Genomic DNA, 18,918 nt, shown 5'->3' with positions numbered 1-18,918 from the left:
CAGTCTTTGCAATTATAGAATAAAAGTGGCCTGCTCCGACCACGGCTGGTTTTGTGCATTTTCGAGCTAGTCATAGTTAAATGTTGTGCCTGGGCCACGAGTAATATTGAGACTCGTTACCCGGAGAGGTTGGGAGGAAATGTAAGTTTCTAAAACGTTGCGTTTCTATGTAAAAAAAAAAAAAACCTGTGGACCTAACATTAGCAGAGGATCATTAACTACCGTAGCTGTCTCGATCGGCAGGTGATGTTGTGCTTCTCTTTTACACTGTGATCTGTAGGCTTTAGCTTCTATCTTTATCTTTTCAACCTGTTTTTTTGCTGCTGAATCCTGGATATATTCTTCAAATGCATATTACAGACTCGTCCGTCTTCTTTTCTCTGAAGTTGAATTGCCATCTTTACAAAAATTAAACGATATGTATTCAGGGAGTGCAGTTAGTGACAGTGTGGGCTCCGTGGTAGCTCTGACAGCTTGACGGAATAGCAGCAGGGGGAAACGGCATAGAGCAGGATCACTTGCTGTAGTTCCCAATGACTGAGAAGCTGACACAAAATACAATATGTTTTTCATTATCTGACATAATTGGTTTCAACAGTACTTTTTATGCAAGACCGCACGTCCAAGATCCCAAATTATTCTATTAGGATTTATGTTATAGGAGTTTTATAACTGTGTATTCACAAGTGAGTGTATGATCAATTAATTGTATACAAAGTCAACATTAATTAGAGTCATCATCTGGCAACTGTCATGTTTACAACATAATCAATTAGTTATGTTATTCACATTAAGATTGCAATCATTGCAGGAGTCACTTAGTTGAGTTACTCATCAGTCCTTCTGCCATCGCTCAGCACTGAATGGTTCTTTTGAGTCTGTGCTCATGCCACGTCGATCTGGATGAAATGTGGTTTCTTTCACACAAGAAAGAGCGGTGGCTAGCAGTGGGCAACAGCAAAGTAATTATGCTTGCGTCCCCATGCTCTGATTAAAAAAAATAAATATATAGCTCTGCAAGAAGGAGCAAAGTGCAATTATGTGCAGGTGTTGGCATGCAAGGTCTGTTACTGCTCCATAGTTATATTCAGGCATTCAAATACTTTGAATAGAACTATGGCTTTCATTTGGGTATTCACAGAAACCAAGACTTTCAGGTCCTTCAACATTTAAAATGTGACACGTTATTGAGTCCCGGATCTCACAAAGGTCTGCACCATTATGTTTAATTCGATTATTATATTAAATAACATTTAGAAGCAAAGACTTGCCCGATTGCTGATTTAGTTCACCTTGGCACAATTGACAATGTCTGTCTGGCTGGCACTTCACACTTCATTCACATCATTGTGTTTTGAAAATGAGCAGAGTAGGTGGTGAGTGGCAGGAGGAAAAAAAAAAGAAGGTAAAGAGTTAGGCTAAGTAACCATTGATTTTAAGGACTGGGATTCAAGTAATGTGTTTTTTTCCGCAATAGAAATATAAGTAAATTATTTTTGTGATGATGTCTGCAAGTCTTTGTGCCAGGGCTGAGCCCTTAATCCCCAATTTAACCGCATACATCTTTTTCTCTTCCTCTTACACACACGTCCATACTGCACACTGCACTCAGTCCAGTTGTGTAGGAGTCCACTGTTAGCTCATTATCTCATATTTTTAGCCCATTATCACAGCAGACAGCCTGGCAGTCATTAGCAGCCCAACTGATAGCTCAAACGGATAGGTGTGTAGCAAGCTGAGAAAAAAGATTGGGACGAGGATAGCGAAGAGGAAAGAAGGGAAACAAGCAGCAAACATGGAGAGTACGATTGCATCTTTTCTTTCTGCATCTGTTTGGTCCGATACAGTGGGTGGGTTTTACTGACTAAATGCTGGATTGAAAAATCACCAACTCTCATCCGTCTCTTTCGACTTGTCATCTTTTTATTGAAGCCATTGAAGTGAGCACAGGACTGAGCGATGTAGGAACATGAACACACACTTAATTACAAAGAAAATCCATCATAGATGTAAATCAGCAGTGGCATCGTGCTCTTAACATTTTGTGGCGTTTATATTATTATTGTTTTAGCGTGCCCTGAAGCTCAAAGCCATTGTCTTGTGAAGCCTGCATGGTGTAGCATAGCGCTCTGAAGCCAGTGAGAATTATTTAAAAACGGTAAAGACACATTCAAAGTCCAAGGCAGGTAATGAGAATATTAAGTATATCCATGGTCATAACTCAGCAGCAGGGGTCCATCAATGTACTAATTATAGCCATAGCTCACAGTTGTTAGTGAGTGTTAAGAAATGCAACAGCTGTATCCAATAGCACCGGTATGTTATAGTCCTAGAAGTAGCTCTGGGACTATAATAATATAAAGCTGCTAGCAGTAATGGCGACACGTTTTTTTCTCATTCTCTTCTTCCTTTGGCACCTATGAAATACTTTGAATATGTCTTCTTAATTATGCACCATGTAATACACGGGCGTATACATTTTCAGTGGAGTATTCACCAAGATCAGCAACTTGAATTAGTTAGAATTCCACATAATTTGGCATTCTGGCCTGCATTGGGAGATTTTATACAATAGCGCGCCCTAAGGGCTAATCTATGGCATCTATCATATCCACACTGGGGCTATGTGGCTAATAAAGAGTAAGATAAGAATCTATGCCTGCGTTACTGGTCTGATTTACTCTAAAGCCATGCTAGCAGCTCTATGAGGCTGTACTGTGCTAAACGCTAACATCAGCATGCTAACATGCTCACAATTACAATGACAACATGCTAACTTTTAGTATAATCAGCATTTTAGTTTATATGCTAACATTTGCGAATTGGGGCTAAACACAAAGTACAGTTGAGGCTGATGGGAAAGGTATTTGGTCATAAAATAAAGAATTGCACAAACTCAAATTTTGACTTTGACAAGGAAAAGTAATAATAAATCTTCAGTGATCATTTTGAAATCGTCTTAGTCGGTGAAGCTTGTACCTTGAGTTTCCTTCATATATGTGAGAGTTGCCTCTATTATTGGCCAATCACAAAATCCATCATTGTGTCTGTATCACAAAGCAGTTCTGCCACCCAGAAGAGTTTATTGACTTGGCACATATTTCTAGGGTATTGGAGTCCTAAACATTAATCTCCCTGCTGTCATTTGAGGCCACCAACCTGTGAAATTGCTTGGTGGAACCTTAAGAATAACTATAACTATTGTTGAGTGCTATCTTATTAAGAGACCATTATATATTTCTCCACAATTCGCATCGCCATCTCTGAGTTGGTGACTGTGATAGTCAGGCTAGACAGAGAATGGGGGAAAGAAAGATGTGAGGAGAGAGGGAAGACTCATGCAGAGCCTTTTAATTGAATGTCTTTCATCTTCAGCCTGAATGACATAACGTGTGTGTGTCTGTGTCTGTGTGTAAGAGAAGTATGAGGAGTTTTGCTAATACACATTGCGTATGAGTCCGTGTCTCTGTCGGCAAAACATATTCCTGTTTGTGAGTGTGTTTGTGTCGCTACATGTGTGCATCTACAACAGTATATCAGCATATGAATCACCGTCTGCATATGAGCTTTCAATTTTCAGAGTAATCAGCTTATGTCTACGCAGGGTAGCGGAGCACAGGAGGTGACTATTACTGTGTGTGTGTGTGCGCGTGTGTGTGTGTGCACGAGCGGCGGTACATTTTAGCATCACTTTTGATGTCAGCTCATGTCTCCCGGGAGCAGCAGAGCCACAGGAGGTAAGAGCCTGCAGAGAGTCTGAAGGCGGGGGACAGCAAAAGAGTCTTAGAGTCTTTCTCTCATCTGGTTCTCTCCCTCCATCCATCCCTCTCTTCTTTCCACTCCGCCTCTCTTCATCTGAATCATCACTCTGCGTGCGAAAAAGGCCTGTAAAAAGTATGTCGAAATTAAAAGTCAAACAGGTGAAATATAGAAGATTGCGTGTGCGGGCTTGTGTGCCTGAAACGTTTGTGTCTTATCATATCGGCTTAAGCTCATACAGCACGCACACACACACACACATTTCCCCGACACGTAAGCCTTCTCATTTGTCAAATGATGGTGGAAATCGTGCCATGGAATTCAATAGGTCGAGAAAGTGAAGTCCGCCTTAATCAGCTTTCTGCCCGTCCAACTAATTTCAAAGACTGTTAAATTACTTTTTCCTAATCTGTGGCGGTGGAAGCAAGATGGGTTGCAGACCTGTTTCTCGCACGTTCCCCACAACCCATCCTCTTGTCTTGGCATTTTAGTGGAATAGTGACCTGAAACATCATGACTATGAGTGAAATTTAGAGCACAAATCTGGAACTTTTCTCGCCGTTTGTGTTACCTGAAATAATGTTTTAACCACAGTCATTTTTGCTGATTGTGTGTGTGTGTGTGTGGAAGGTTGTTTGTAATCGGGGGGGGAAACTTGGAAAACACGTTAGTCAGCAAAGTGTACTGCCGAGTTCATGGTAAATACAAAACATGCTGATCAACATCTCTCAATTGTAGAGTATTGAAAAGCGCCTCCAGCCGTGGCAATTGTGCAGGGTTGTTTCATAGACATATTAATGCAAGGTTGTAATTTCCTAGCCCAGTATCCCATCAAATTGTAGGTTTGGGATGGTGGATGGGCATATATGCACATATGCAATTATAGTTTGCTTTTTTCATAACCGTAACCGAGATCTTCCCCTAACCTTTGCCAAAGTCTTTTAGTTGCCAAACCCCCTACCCTTACCTCAACCACAGTTTACTTTTCCACAACCACAAACTTTCTCTGACCTTAACCATAGCAGCCAATCACAGATATTTCCGAAAGTAAGTATTTTTAAAACAGTGGTGTTGGTTTTGCAGAATCATCCATTATTGATGTTCTTGTGTGCCCACAGGGTAAAGTTTTCAATGGTGACCCGTGGCACCCCTGTTATACTTTCAATGACTCACTAGAATAGTTCTGAAGGGTGTCCTCTCACTGCCCAGCCACTAGTATCCATTTGAAAGAAGTACTCTCAACAACAAACTAGCATGAAGCAGCAGCAGCAGCAGCAGCAGCAAGTGCTTTCGGACTGTTTCCTGCCCTGGGATTCACCTCTCAGGCTACATACAGGCCCATGTCCTTCTCTACAATGTTGTCGCTAAAAATGAATTCATGTTTTGATTTACCGTTGACAATGTGTATTATAAAACCCTGATAACAAAAGACACAAAAATTGGACCTCAATAAAAGGACATTGGTTTAGATACAAGACAAGATATTAGTTTAACAATGAGAATGCATTATTTTTCATTGGCAGGTTCTCTACCAGTGAATGTGAATGTAATAGTTGGTGGGATGAAGCCATTTATATTGCAGAAATGAACAGGGTATTTCTCATTCCTGTTTTACAAATACCATTTATCATGGAAGGCATGATGATCTATTTATGATAATGTGTAATTCGCTACTGTAATTTGATATAACTGCCTATGGAGGAAAGAGCTTGCATAAAGTTTCATTCTTTTAAACCACAGATTTATAAGCCCTCCCCCACTTACACCCATTTATAACCGCCATCTCTCTCTCTGTTTCTCTCTCTCTCTCTCTCTCTCTCTCTCTCTCTCATGCGCACACTCCTGTACTGCCGTACACGTCTGGAACACTTGTAAAGAGCTTTTGTAACGAGGTACATTTTTTTTGCGGGTAAGGAGAAGGAGACATCACATACTCTGTCAGAGATGGAAATGTGTCTGTGTGATCACTGATCCCTCCGAGTGTAGTAGCCTGGAGAAACGCTGAAACTTAAGGAACTCGTCATTCTCGTGGAGAACAAACTCTGATTCTGACTAAAGTTAGAACTGTGGAAGATAAAGCCATGGGGAGATGTCAGAAATATTCCTGCCGAAGGAGAGTCTCTGTGTGTCTGCTCTTTCGTCCCTCTTTTGCTCACTCTCCCTCATATCTTTCCCTTTTCTTCCTCATTGTCTTCGTCTTACCTGCATCATCCTGTTTATTCTCTCCTTCTGTTTCTCTGCAAAATTGGACATGTACAGTGTGTTCGCCTGACATATAATAGTGTCACCAAGTGAAATGAATGAAAAGAAGACTAACGCCATAATCTTAAAATTGTTTCTTGCTCACCTATGTTGAGTCTCTCATGCACACGTACATTTAGAAGCACTCACAAACTTGCAGCAGCATTGCACTCTGTTTCTGTCTGACACACATTGTCGTACACTCAACTTGAACTACTGCTTATACGTAAGTGGGTTGTCTTTGGAGTGTACGCGTCTACTTTCAAACCCCTGTGATGAGCTGTGAAGGTGAGGACAAGTATGTAGAGCTAGTCCCAGTGATCGGAGTACTGGACAAACAGTCCGTCTGTCCTACTATTTCACCAAGCTAAGAGCACTTCAGACTCTTTGGTTTTCAGACAGTCATTAACAGATTCAATGAGCCTGAATCACAAACTGGGAAATGCTTGAAGTAGACGTTAGTGGTTTTTTTTTAATCTAATGTATTGAATACATATTTGTTTAATGTTTTTTTGAGAATGCCAGAACAAAGAGTTATAATCAGTTAAGATAAAGAATCCAAAAAGGATAAATGAGCCATTGAAAGTATCATTATGAACCGCTGCTGTACCTACACCATGACCAGAGATCCGAGGCTGGTAAATGAGCAAAAGAAAACTGTGGGAGAGAAGCTTCAGTCAGAGGAATGATTCGCCAAGTCCTCCAGAAAAAAAAAAAGTCCTTAATCATGAAGGATGTGTGCATGAATTGAAACAAGTGTCAAACAAATGATTTGTTTGACAGGTACTCGGCTTTCAAGTTGCCAGCTTCAATAAAAGAAGGAATGGGGATGACAGAGGGCTTTTTATGAAACAAGATTGTCTGTAGTGACAGAACTTCCGTCTCTGAAACCTATTTGTGACCCACATATTTAGATTGGCACAGTCTTGAGTATGACAAGTTCCATAGCGGGTGCAGCTTGATTTTTTTGTTATGTGGTATTAATGTCGTTGAGTGGAATTTGGATATTCTCCGTAAAGGGGAGAGGTGCGCAGACATTACAACGATTACACCGTGATTTTGAGTTTAAGGTTAAAATCATAAATATGTGCTAGTAAGCATTCCTTGAGCAGCTACTTTGTCAGAAATACAGCAGAAGAGCAAGCAGTGTATCCGTTTAACATCCAGCCAAACAAACTGACATTGTTCTAATTAAGATGTCAGTCAATAATTAGCCTTTTTCCACTATGCCATATGCAACCACTGATCTGATGTCGTTCTGCACAGTGTGAGTAGTTTCCCACACAAGACCAGGGCCCAGTTCCTGAAAACAGAGGTGTTGGATACCATTCTGAGGTGTGCAGCATCAATGTAATGTATGTTAAAAGGGACAGTTTACCCCAAAATCAAAAATACATATTATTCCTCTTACCTGTAGTGCCATTCACCTACATTTACCGTTTTCTTACCTCTTCCATGCAAATTGCAGCATAAATGAGATATGCGGGTGGTTTGGTTTTTGTTTTGATGCAGCTACCTGCAGGAAACGATTGGCAGTATGTTTTCGTTTCACACTTTCAGAGACGAATATCTTCTGTTTATGCTTGTGGAATTCAGTCGATATGTGTGAGACATCTTACCTTGTAATATTAAACTATTTCTCAGGTCTGTCTGTTACAATCAATATGTGAATCAATATTCATGTTTCTGCTCTCTTTTTTTTTTTTTTTGAATTGAAGGACAGTTTTGCCTCATTTGATGCAAGACACGACACGACACTTGGAAAAAAAGGTCAAGATTGTTGATAAAATCAAGCTGTGCACCCGAGCACGACGTGCACCCAGAATAACCTTGAACACCTGCGAAATGTTAAACACATTTTCTGTACGATAAATTACCATCTGTGTTTTTGGTTTTTTAATGAATCGCAGCAATCGGTGATGCAAATGTTTCAATGTTGTGACTCTATTGATTTGATTTTTGAATTAAAGATGATGCTCCATCAATACAAAACTTTGCAATTTCTCAGATAGAGGCAAGATGAGGCGGCACTCTCTCAAGGCCAAGAGCCTTGATTGAATGTCCTGGAGCAGCCTGCAGTGGCCAAATCGCTTCTTGTATTTACACAGAGGGCTTTTGTGGGGAGAAAAACGTTGAGGGCAGGGGAGTAGGGAGAGGCAAAGACTGGAGGAGAGCGAAGACGGGGAACGATGGAGTAGGAGTGGAGATTTAGAGGGAGAAAGGGTAAACAAACGTGTGGATGATTTTCTGTTTATTCTTGTCCTGTTTCTATTGTCACTGACGCAACGACAGAATAGCGTGAGAGATGCTTAGTGGGATAAGAGGAAGGACGAGGGAAATCTAGCCAGAATCTATTTCAATGCACATTGTATTCCCTATTTATTATCAGTATGTGTGAGCAGCGGGAGCACCTAACCATGAAATACAAAAAACAATGGAATCACTTTATGCAAACATCATTCTTTTGTTTCTGTGCAGTTCTGTCCCAGTGGCAAACATTGCCTAGTTGACCTTTTTCTACAATTCAGAGCTATCTCTCCATCCTGCTCTTCCCCTGCCAGTGTCTACTGCTGCAACCTGCTTCATTTTTCCACTTCTTTCTTTCTCCTGTGCTCAGCTCCCTCTTTCTTACACATTTTCCTTTTGTGTCCCTTCCCCAACTTCATGTTCATCTCTGATGTGTCACCCTTACACTTGACATCTTATTTTCCTGTCTCCTGCCATGGATTTTGACCCCCTTACCCTTTCCTCCTTAACGTTTCTTTTTCTTCCCCTCTTGTTTCTTGTCCATCATCACCTTTTATCCTCTCACTATGCCCAGCTCTCTCCTCTTGTCTCCACTTTTACTTTGTTCTTTTGTCAAGTCACCCATCCTCTTCCTTCATCAGCCACCATCTCCTCTCCTCTCCTTTCTTGTCATCTCAACTCCCCCGTGTCCTTCCTGTCCTCTTCCTCACCCCATCTTGTCTCTTCTTCCCTTATGTAACATATCTGTCTCCTCCCCCTTTCTTCTCTCAGAGTGAGGACCTTCCCTAAGGATTCGGCCGTACTGGGCAGGGACACTGTCCGGGCCCTGATGTACTACGCCCTGAAGGTCTGGAGTGACATCGCACCGCTCAACTTCCATGAAGTGGCCGGCAGCGATGCAGACATTCAGATCGACTTCACTAAGGCCGACCACGACGACGGATATCCCTTTGACGGGCCAGGGGGCACGGTGGCGCACGCATTTTTCCCCGGAGAGAGGTTCACAGCTGGGGATACACACTTCGATGACGACGAGGCCTGGACCTTCAGATCTCCAGGTGATGAAGGTTGCAATCTGCTATATTAAACCAGTGTCCATATGTTTGTGCAAATGTGTAATATCCATTTGATGCCAGCAGCACAGAATTAATTGGACTCATATGAGTTTAAGGGACTGGGACTATTTCAACGTTGTCGTTTTTTTACTTTTATCTAACTTTTTCAACTGTTTATCCATTATAGATATTTGAACAATTTCTCCATTATTTCGAAGCTTCTCAATATGATATTCAGATCATTAATACAGCAGCAAACAACTATTTGTATCTAAAGATATAGGCTGGTGTAGTGTTTTGTGTGTAATCAGAGCTTCTCTGTGCTTTGTTTACATAGATACCTGTGTACATGTTAGTTCAAGTAAATCTTTATTTATTGTCCCACTAGCTAGCTAATCGCTGGTGCTCTGCACTGCGCTCATAACGGTTACCACTGATCACTGCGCTGAATTTCATATTGACAACCTTTAAGCTAAATGCTTCAAACATTTATCCATTACTTTTAGCTCAATTTCAACTCATTTGCTCGCCTTCCAAACTACTTTTCATTCACAATTGAACACTTGTTGTGTGTTACAATTGACAGGTTAATTGGCCACTTGCTGGTTATTGCAAAATTTCTAAAGCTTATTAACCAGAGCCAGGATAATTATTATCTGTTGTATTGTGTTATTATTAAGTCTGTTTTTACTCATCGACACACAGTCTGTCTTTAGCCGATTCCAGTGAAACATATTTATGCAGTGTTTGTGCTTTGAGCTGTGTGGGCTAATAGATTGCTTTATGCGACGTTATCCTGAATGATCTGGCCAAATTACTTTCATCAAACAGTTTTGAAAGAGCGTGATTACCCGCTGAGGGAGATCTGCCAGTTTGAAATGAGGACAGAATGACAGCGGCTCTAAATGGAATTCAATCAGCTCTGCCAATCAAAAATAGACCAGCTTATATTGGAAATATCCATTATTCCTTGGCGGCTCTGGAAAAGACAACACAGTGCTTTGGTGTTTTGGCTTTAGAAAGTTACCTCCGCACATTCACTCGTTCATACAGTCACTCACTCACTGTACCAGATCTGTCTTTTCTGCAGTCATCATTCACTCGCGTCCTCTTTGCACCTCTGCAGAAATGTCTGTGTCCTCGTTATTTGATGAATAATTGTGAATTCTAGACTCATTGCTCTGTTTGTGTGTGTGTGTGTGTGTGTGTGTGGGGTAGGGGGGGTGGAGGTGTGTGTGTGTGTGTGTGTGTGTGTGTGTGTGCACTGGTGCAAATGAAATTATTGGTGGCACAGCAGGAGCATTTTTCCAGAATGTGACCTAATCATCATATTCTCTAAACCTTGGCGGTCTTGTCACTCAGCATCTTCCTCATTTCTCCCCACTGTCCTTTGCTTATTTTTATTTTTTTTTTAAAGGAGGGAGGGAGTTGGAAAGGGCAGGGGAGCAGTATAAGTTCACTCATCCGGATGAAATGAGCGGATGGAGTGATCTAGTGAATGCATCGTCAGGCAGAGGCTGTCTCAGTGCGGTCACACGAATGACAACATGAATCATTAACTCTCCTTTTCTCTGACTTGCTTTCTTTAGTCTTCCTTTCATCTGGATGACTGCATTTAAAATGTCCTTCCTCTCTCCTCTGCTCAGTACCTCCATTCATCCCTTCTTTCTGACATATGGATGGACAGCAGAGGAGAGAGAGAGAGAGAAACATGACAGGGAGAGAGGTAGAAATTATGTGAGAAAATATTTGGAAAAAAAGTATCACAAGGTTCACAAGTCCAAGACTGAAGGTTTGTACGAGTATGACACAACAATCCAACTCAAGGTCCACTTGCCGGTGAAGATGTCGTTGGATGATGCTCTAGTACTTTACTAACTAAAAAATCTAAACCTTTTTGACCATTAAATTGTTATTCAATTACAAAGGCTTCAAAATTATGTTGTGACACTCTCAAGAAGATTATAGATTACGTTAAGTTCAAAACATAAGTGTGTGAACACATGCCAACACGTTTTGTTCGTGGTGTATCAAAAAGGGATTGGGCTGTGAGCAGAAGCCTCGGCACTAAAAGTTGGTCCATCAATATAAGGAGACAAAGAAAGAAATAACGTGCAGCATTGTGGCGCAAAGTTCCATCAGGCTGCGTTATAGGATGGGCGATAAAGCGAAGGATTGTGTCCTGAGGGTGCAATCCTGAGTGAGTTAATTTAGCAACAAGCTGAAATGGATACTGGCATACGGTTTATGTAATTTTAAAGCGACACGCATAGGCTGGTACGCTAAACAAATAAGCCAGAGGGTTGTTCGAATTTTAGGTTATTGGTTATCTTACAGTAAAGCCCCACAAAAATATGTTATTATCACCTGTCACTTATAGGGGACCAGGTGCAGTTAAGAGGAGACACCGTGGGGTTCAGTGAGTAATGGGGAACATGAGGCACAGTCTTTCCTCAAAGACGTATGATGGTGCAGTTGTATACACACAAAGTGGCAGAAATGTGTCTGTAAAGAAGTTTGAATCTCACCTGCGCACACCTGGTCAAATGTTGCGTGAAGTGTATCGGATTGTCTGTTTCAGAAAGTTGCACGTATTGTTGAAAGGTGGTAAGGCAGAAGAGATACACCCACACGTGCAGTTTCGGTTTGACATATCATCAAGCTGAAATGCATTGTGGTTGTGTGGTTTGTAAGAGGGAATTTAGCCACAAGAAACCTGGACTTTTATGGCGTAGGTGGTTTCTTTTGTGATGTAAGACGTATGTTAACTCAATGACAGGAAAAAAAAGGTATTTACATAGATTGTTGTACCTATATCTGATGTTTGTGGGTAGTTGATGGTGGTATTTTGCCGTTGTTTATATAAAATTGCAAATAGTGCCTAAGCAGGGGAAGAGTAATTGCTACTGCCTTGCTGTATATACCATCATCTGCTAAAAAGTCCCTGCAGCCATGAAATGAAGGGGTGCCAAACGTTTGTGATGTGTTGCGTCCGCCACCATTATTCCTCCTCTGTTTCCAAGTGGGTCCTTTTTGTACTTCCAGTAGACGCAGAATTGCACGACTTTGCAGCTAATACCTATTTCTAAATACACCTCTTTCTCACCTCACCCTCAGACATCCCAAAGAGAGTAATTCTTGGATGAAAGATGAATTCATGACAAAACCTGACATTAATACCTCCTCCGAAGCTGGAAGCAAAACAGAGGCAAATCTGTAAGAAAACTAACTTCTGAAGCAGCTGCACTTGCGATATCAGTGATTTTGCTACGCAGACGCAATGGCGGTAGGCCTATACGCTCATTGTATGACTTTCATTGATATGTGTGTATTATCTTGTGCAATACACTGTGATAAACGGCGCTCCGTTACAATTCATGCACCAGTACTTTATTTGATATTGCTGCATTGTAGAAGAAGTTGACATCTGTGGGCCATTGGAACAGTCTTGCAATTGCAGTATTTGGATTTTTATAGATTATTTGTTAATTAGCAAGTTGTAAGTTGTGTGTTTCTAATGTGATTGTCACAGTTCTGCTGTGATGCTCTGTTGCATTTTGTCCTCTGCTCTGATCCCCACTTCACTTACTCAATTAGTGTGCAGACAGTTACTCGCTTGTCAGGGACAATAAGCAGGAGAAAAAGTTCAACTCTGTCGCAAAAAATGAGCTGATATTGTGTGAAACTAAAGGGTTCAGTCGCTTGTCTAATACCACAGATCTGAAAGATTCATTTGAAATAGCTTCATGGTTTTCCTAACTGAATTTGAAGGGTTGAAATGAATGCATGCCTGGTTTCCTATTCACTTAGTCACTTCACTCTAACAGAGCTGAGCCAAAATGAATTGTCTATTTAACAAGAGGAATTGGGATCAGACAAGCTAGATGTTCATGGAATGACTTTGTTTTCTTTATTAGTAACAATGAGGTAGCCACAACAACAAATATTGTTTGAATTTAAAATCTTGTCGAATCTGAAATTGGTTTAACAATATAGTAACCAAATTCCAATTTGACATATTTTTATTCTGTTTAGTTATTGTCCATAAGAAAGGTCGGTAGATAGATCCGCAGCCCCATGGTGCATTTTGACCTCATGTTTTAAATTCAACCTCAACTGTAAGGTGGAGCTTCGAGGGGGTGTGTGTGTAGGTCCATCCCATCTGGTGAGTCTTTGATGGGGCCAGGACCCTCCTTTGTTTTCTGCTGTCAGGGCCGTGAGCCATATGTTACAGGACAGCAGCTCAATCTGCTCCAATTAGACCTCCCACCAGGCCGCAGCAGTGGCAGGACAAGCAGAGGATGCTGTAGTGCAGCCTGAGTGTGTGGTTGGGGGGGGGGGGGGGAGCAGCTGCATAGATGTAGGTTTGGTTAATGGGAGCAGGGCAGTGAACGAGGCAGCGGTCAGAGGTGTGACCTAATTTATTTCTCTGCCTCAATCGTGGTGCTTTCCAAAAGACAATTATTCGCAGGTTATAAAACTACTACGACACAGTAAATATGTATTTAAGATATTTGTAGTTGCAGATCAATCCAGACAAATTGCTAAAACTTAACCTAAAAACAGTTTAACAGCAAAGTTATTGCCTTTAATATTTTACGGTTCTAATTATAAGGTGTATATATATGAATAATACTCCAAGTGCTAATTTTTAACATTATGTTGATTTTGCCAGCCATGGATAATACAGGGAGACTGAAGGATAATGGTACCTATTGTGTTTGTCGAATAAAGTGGCCGTCGATGTGGGAGAAATTCTGTGAATCGTCATACCTGGTCAGCTCACCTCTGGATTATGATGCTTTGTTAAACCGTTGGGATCGCCTTCTCTCCCACTCTGAGGGTGCCAGACTGGCGCACTGAGGCGTAGGGGAAAAAAAGTTAATTAAACAACTCTTAATTTCTTCAAGTCACACTCTGCCAGCCTCACCTTGCTGCTATCTCACAGCATCCTCCCCCAGCATCATCAACTTGTCTCTAAGTCATAGCTGATGTCAGTATCACTGCTTCTACGTGTCGTTCTGCCTTTAAGGCGACAGACGTTTAGTCCCACCCGGCTCAGCTCTGCTCCCACAAAGCTATCAGATTCATAAATTGTTGTTCTTAGCAACTTTTTTCAAAAGCACGCTAATCCCTTGAGAAGATGTAGACTTGTTAGGTCAGCCCAGGGGTTAAAAAGTGAATGTCGGGTGCTGCAGCAGATTGCAGAGCTATGTAATCGTCTTTAGAAAAATTGACCTTATCAGACAAATCCGTAGCTGAGTAATTGCCTTTGCTAATTCCCTTTCCCCATCTACCGGTGCATTGTTCTCTGCAGGACCCTAAATCTAGGTCTGCCAAGGCCATCTCCTAATGTGTATGATGATGCTGAATAGTGGAAAATTAAGCACCACATTTAGCGGACCAGTTCACCCCTGCTGTGTGATTGATGGCTCCGCCGTCCATTAGGAGTCGTGAGAGGGCGGAGTCTCGGTGAGACAAATAAGTGGAGGTCTGAAAGTGTTTTTTTTTTTTGCTTTGATAGGCAGCAGATTGCTTCTGTTAATTAGCAGTCTGCCAGCAATCTGCTTCTGCAAACTGATTACCCTGACTAAAACAAAAGTGTCATTAAGCAGGTGAATTTTTCATGACGTTATTTTTTTCCTCTCTGTGTGCTACTGGTGGGATCATGCATTCTTGTGTGTAGCTCATGTCTTCTGCGAAAGACAATGTACCAGTGGCGGCTGGCCAATAGAGGGCGCTAGGGCGCCGCCCCCCCCCCCCCCCCCTTGAATGGACCCAGTAATATGTGTAAAATATGATATCTGCGCAAAATATGTGCTTTTCCTGCACGTCCTCTCCGCCTGTCTGCATGTCTCAGCAGCGGTGGGGTGCTGGAAAAATCGCCCACAGGAGGAGGGTCTGTGAAGCAGTTTAGCCAATTGCTGATTAAAGATATGAATGTATGACATACAATTTAGCCAATCAGCATCATTTGACAGTTTAATGCTACTATATTATCATTCATTTTAACTTCTCTTCAGATAATATGACCTACATAAATATATTAGGGCAACCCCAGTCACGTTTTTCCCCAAGTGTGCATTAGACTGTGTTCACTTTGAATCTTAAATCTTACATCATTACGATAAGATAATCCTTTATTAGTCCCACACGGAAATGTGCAAAGGTGTAGCAATCAAGCCTTTGTTACAAAATAAAGTGCAAGTGACCGACAATGTGTAGGATATCTGTTTTGTTTTTTAGGTGTGTAAATATTTAAAAAGCATCTGTGTGAATTCTGCAAGGAGAAATTAAGGTTATAGGACTATGGACATGTTGGTAAAATAAAATGTCACTCTCTCTTGTTTGGTGGTAGAGGTGAATAGGGGAAGTTGTCTAGGACAGTGGAGCTACAGCTCGTTAAAGAACAAGGACTAAGGCAGAGTCACTGAAAAGGGGAGAGTGGTAAAGAATGTAGACTCTCTAGGCTACATCATGTTGTTACATGTTACTTGTATAAAGCATTACAGGAAGTGTAATTTAAAGTTTTGTCTTCAAACCCACCCTTTGTAATATATTACATATTGCCCTTTCCTGGGTTTCACACCACCACATGTCCAGACTGCTGCTGGCTGAAACAGAGCAGATGATAACAAAGTATTGTAGTATAACACAGAATAGAAAACTGAAGGAAACAAGTAGCAACAGGATCAGATTTCAAAGAACACAAACAAACCACAAAGTTAGAACAGGTACGTACGAGAGGAGGGCAGAGTTGAACAGTACTGGAGCCTTAAAGTACCATACTTATTTCTGAGTTACCTTTCCTCCAAAATGAAGTATATAGCCATTAGGCTGCTTGTTGTCACCATTGTTAAATTTGAACTGTGCCGGTGGACAGACTTGCAGTATCGGCGAGTCTACGCAATATAAGACTGAGCTGTGTTCATGTACCTCCAGTGGATAAACATGTAAACACAGAGCTCTGTTAGTGCTCACTGAGCATGCAGGAGATATCATGAAGGGATCATACTCTTGTGGCCTGTGAAAATGTGTGCTTATTAAACACTGAATTGTTTATGCCATTACTATTAGTTCGGATAAGTAACGGATCATTTGTAGCTTATTGTCTCTCTGAGTTTTCATGAACCTGAAAGAACACTTTTATTTTTAACTCAGACATAATGTCAAATGACACTCAATTGCAAAACCAATATGCATTTTTACACCAGCAAAGATGCTGTAATCATAAGCCACCACATTACAAGGATTCCCATCCAATGTAAAGGCTGACCTTTGAGCTTGATGGTTCTTGTCCTCGTTAATGTGTTAGCAAAGTGGAGGCCAGAGACTATTTACATCATACCACATCGCAATAAATGGAGCACTTGACTGCACTGTATTCATTGCACAACAAATGATCCTCACTTGGACTGGAGCCCCAGAGGGTCTGTTTAAACCATCGTACTGTTTTAGATCTGACACAATACATGTAGCAGTATAGAGCTGTGAGATATCTACAACATAAATGTACCATAAATGTTTGAGAACCTGGAAAGAAGACTTTGAAGCTAGTAACACAGAGGGAAATGATCCCCCATACATGTTGAAATGTAGCTCAGTATATCATCGTCAACTCAATTGTGAAAGAGATGAAGAAGAACGAGGCAACCGCAACATAAAGTGATTAATTATGTGTTACACAAGGTTGCTGCAGGCCTATTATTTAGTTTGCATATTGCCAATTTCTCATCAACTGTCTTGCATACTGACTAATAAACATTGTCTTTGTCATCTTAATAGGGTATTGGACAGAGGACTGAGTGGCAAAATGTATTTACCACAGCTGATTTTGCCACTGAAAGCCTTGACTAGTTTCAATACCTATAGTCCAATGCATAGTTATAACAATAAACAGAAATACAACGTTAAAGAATACTGCTCTATACATAGTTATAAATACATTGCAATGCAGTTAGAAGAAATGTCATTGCACAAAAAAAAGAGTGAAAGGGGCTACAAAAAGCAACATAAAATGCTATAATCTACTGTATATGCGTTATGCAGATACGGTAAAACGCAGAACCACCAACTCTAGCCTTCCATTGTTTGTGAGGAAAACTCACAAAACAACTTGACTTGATATAAAACAATATTTATCAAAATAAATGAAAGATCTCTTGCACAAATCAAGTCAAAAAAGGTAGCGTATAACTTGAGAGTGAAATGCAATTTAGTATTTTCAAACTCATTGATTGTAGTCCTGTTTACCATTTTGGGGGATATCAGATGTATTGATGAGGAGCACTGCTCAGGGGAAGAAGCTGTTTTGGCTCCAATTACCCCGAGTTGCTTCCTGGAAGGGAGAGATTGGACACTGTGCGTGGAAGAAGTTGGTAATGATGTTGAATGCAAGCTTCTTGGGCCTGCAGTGGCAGATATTTTGGAGAATGAGGATGTTGTTGGCAATGATCTCTGGTTACTCAATTATTTGTGTGATCTGGTCTCATCCAGTGAGAGAAATGTTTTCCGTAATGGAGGACTGGATGTTGGCTGTGGGCCACACCACTATCATTAGCCAGCTGTATGTCCTCAACTGTTGCATGAATCATCAACCCATATGATGAGCCTTCTTGGTGATTAAGTAGTAGTCCTAAAGAAATATTGTACTTTCTAGGACCTTTAGATTATGTCTTGTCTCAGAGTTGTTAAATTTACACGTCACTAAAATGAAATTTGTTCCCCCACACAATGTAGTTCTCAAGGAGAGATTAGTTGTTACTCCATGTATTTGTTTTTCCATGTATTAATACATAAATAAAGCTAAGTAATAATTACATTTTGAAAGGATTGCCACTTCAGTTTAATATGTTGTTTGCGCACCAAAACTGTAATTTTTTTAAGTTATCCCACAGCTTGTGTTGCTACAATGACTTCCTGTTTACAGGGATGAGTGCTTTTGATTGGACGGCGCTGCAGGTGTTTTCCGAGACTATTTATATATTACTAAAATCCTAACTACTTAAGACATTTCTAAAGTTGTAATTGTGCAACGTGATAGAATTTGCAACGTTTGAATGTTTGAAACTAGCTTAGTTCCTAAGTATTGAATTGGATTTTGCAAATAGCCGGAGCAATCCAAGAGACAGGGGGGTCTGAAATGAAGATGTTAGGTCTTCAAACATGATAACTTCCCAGGCTATCAAAGTTAATCCAGAGTCATGTTGACTGAGCCAGTCTTCCACAAACATGCTGGCCCTGTAGGCAAACGTCAGGGCATCCACTCAAGGGTGTGTGATGTTTTTTGAGATAGCCGTCTTTAAGGCCCTCCTAAGATCAAAGCCGCTGTATCCTGTTTTTGAGGACTGTAGGATTGGAAGATAGGAAGAGTTTAGAGGTCTAGTAAATTAATTCCCACTATCATCAGCATCATGCAATGAGAGCACTTGGGTTGATAAAAACCTGCTTAATGGCTCACTGGTTAATCCAGTGGAACAAAAATTGAACCCCTAAATATAACAGAATGAAATAGTCTGTAGAGTTACACAAAAGTCCTCTCTGTCCATCTCTCTCTGCCTTCCTAAATGAATCTGGTTCATCCATCCAATTCTCTCTGCTCCTACTTTGTCCACAG

General features: G+C 40.9%; 1 protein-coding gene across 1 annotated transcript in view; it reads left to right on the top strand.

Moving 5' to 3' along the window:
* The window catches only part of LOC142935418 (matrix metalloproteinase-17-like), a 55,986-nt gene that overhangs the window by 24,196 nt on the left and 12,872 nt on the right, over window positions 1–18,918 (top strand). Inside the window, exon 4 of the mRNA XM_076079787.1 lies at window positions 9,019–9,305. Within this exon, the coding sequence (XP_075935902.1) occupies window positions 9,019–9,305 (287 nt within the window). The remainder of the gene's footprint in view (window positions 1–9,018; window positions 9,306–18,918) is intronic.

Source organism: Anarhichas minor, unplaced genomic scaffold, assembly GCF_050575085.1.
Source record: "Anarhichas minor isolate MPS153535 unplaced genomic scaffold, ASM5057508v1 ptg000073l, whole genome shotgun sequence".
Lineage (NCBI taxonomy): Eukaryota > Metazoa > Chordata > Actinopteri > Perciformes > Anarhichadidae > Anarhichas > Anarhichas minor.
This window is presented reverse-complemented; position numbering and strand designations above follow the sequence as displayed.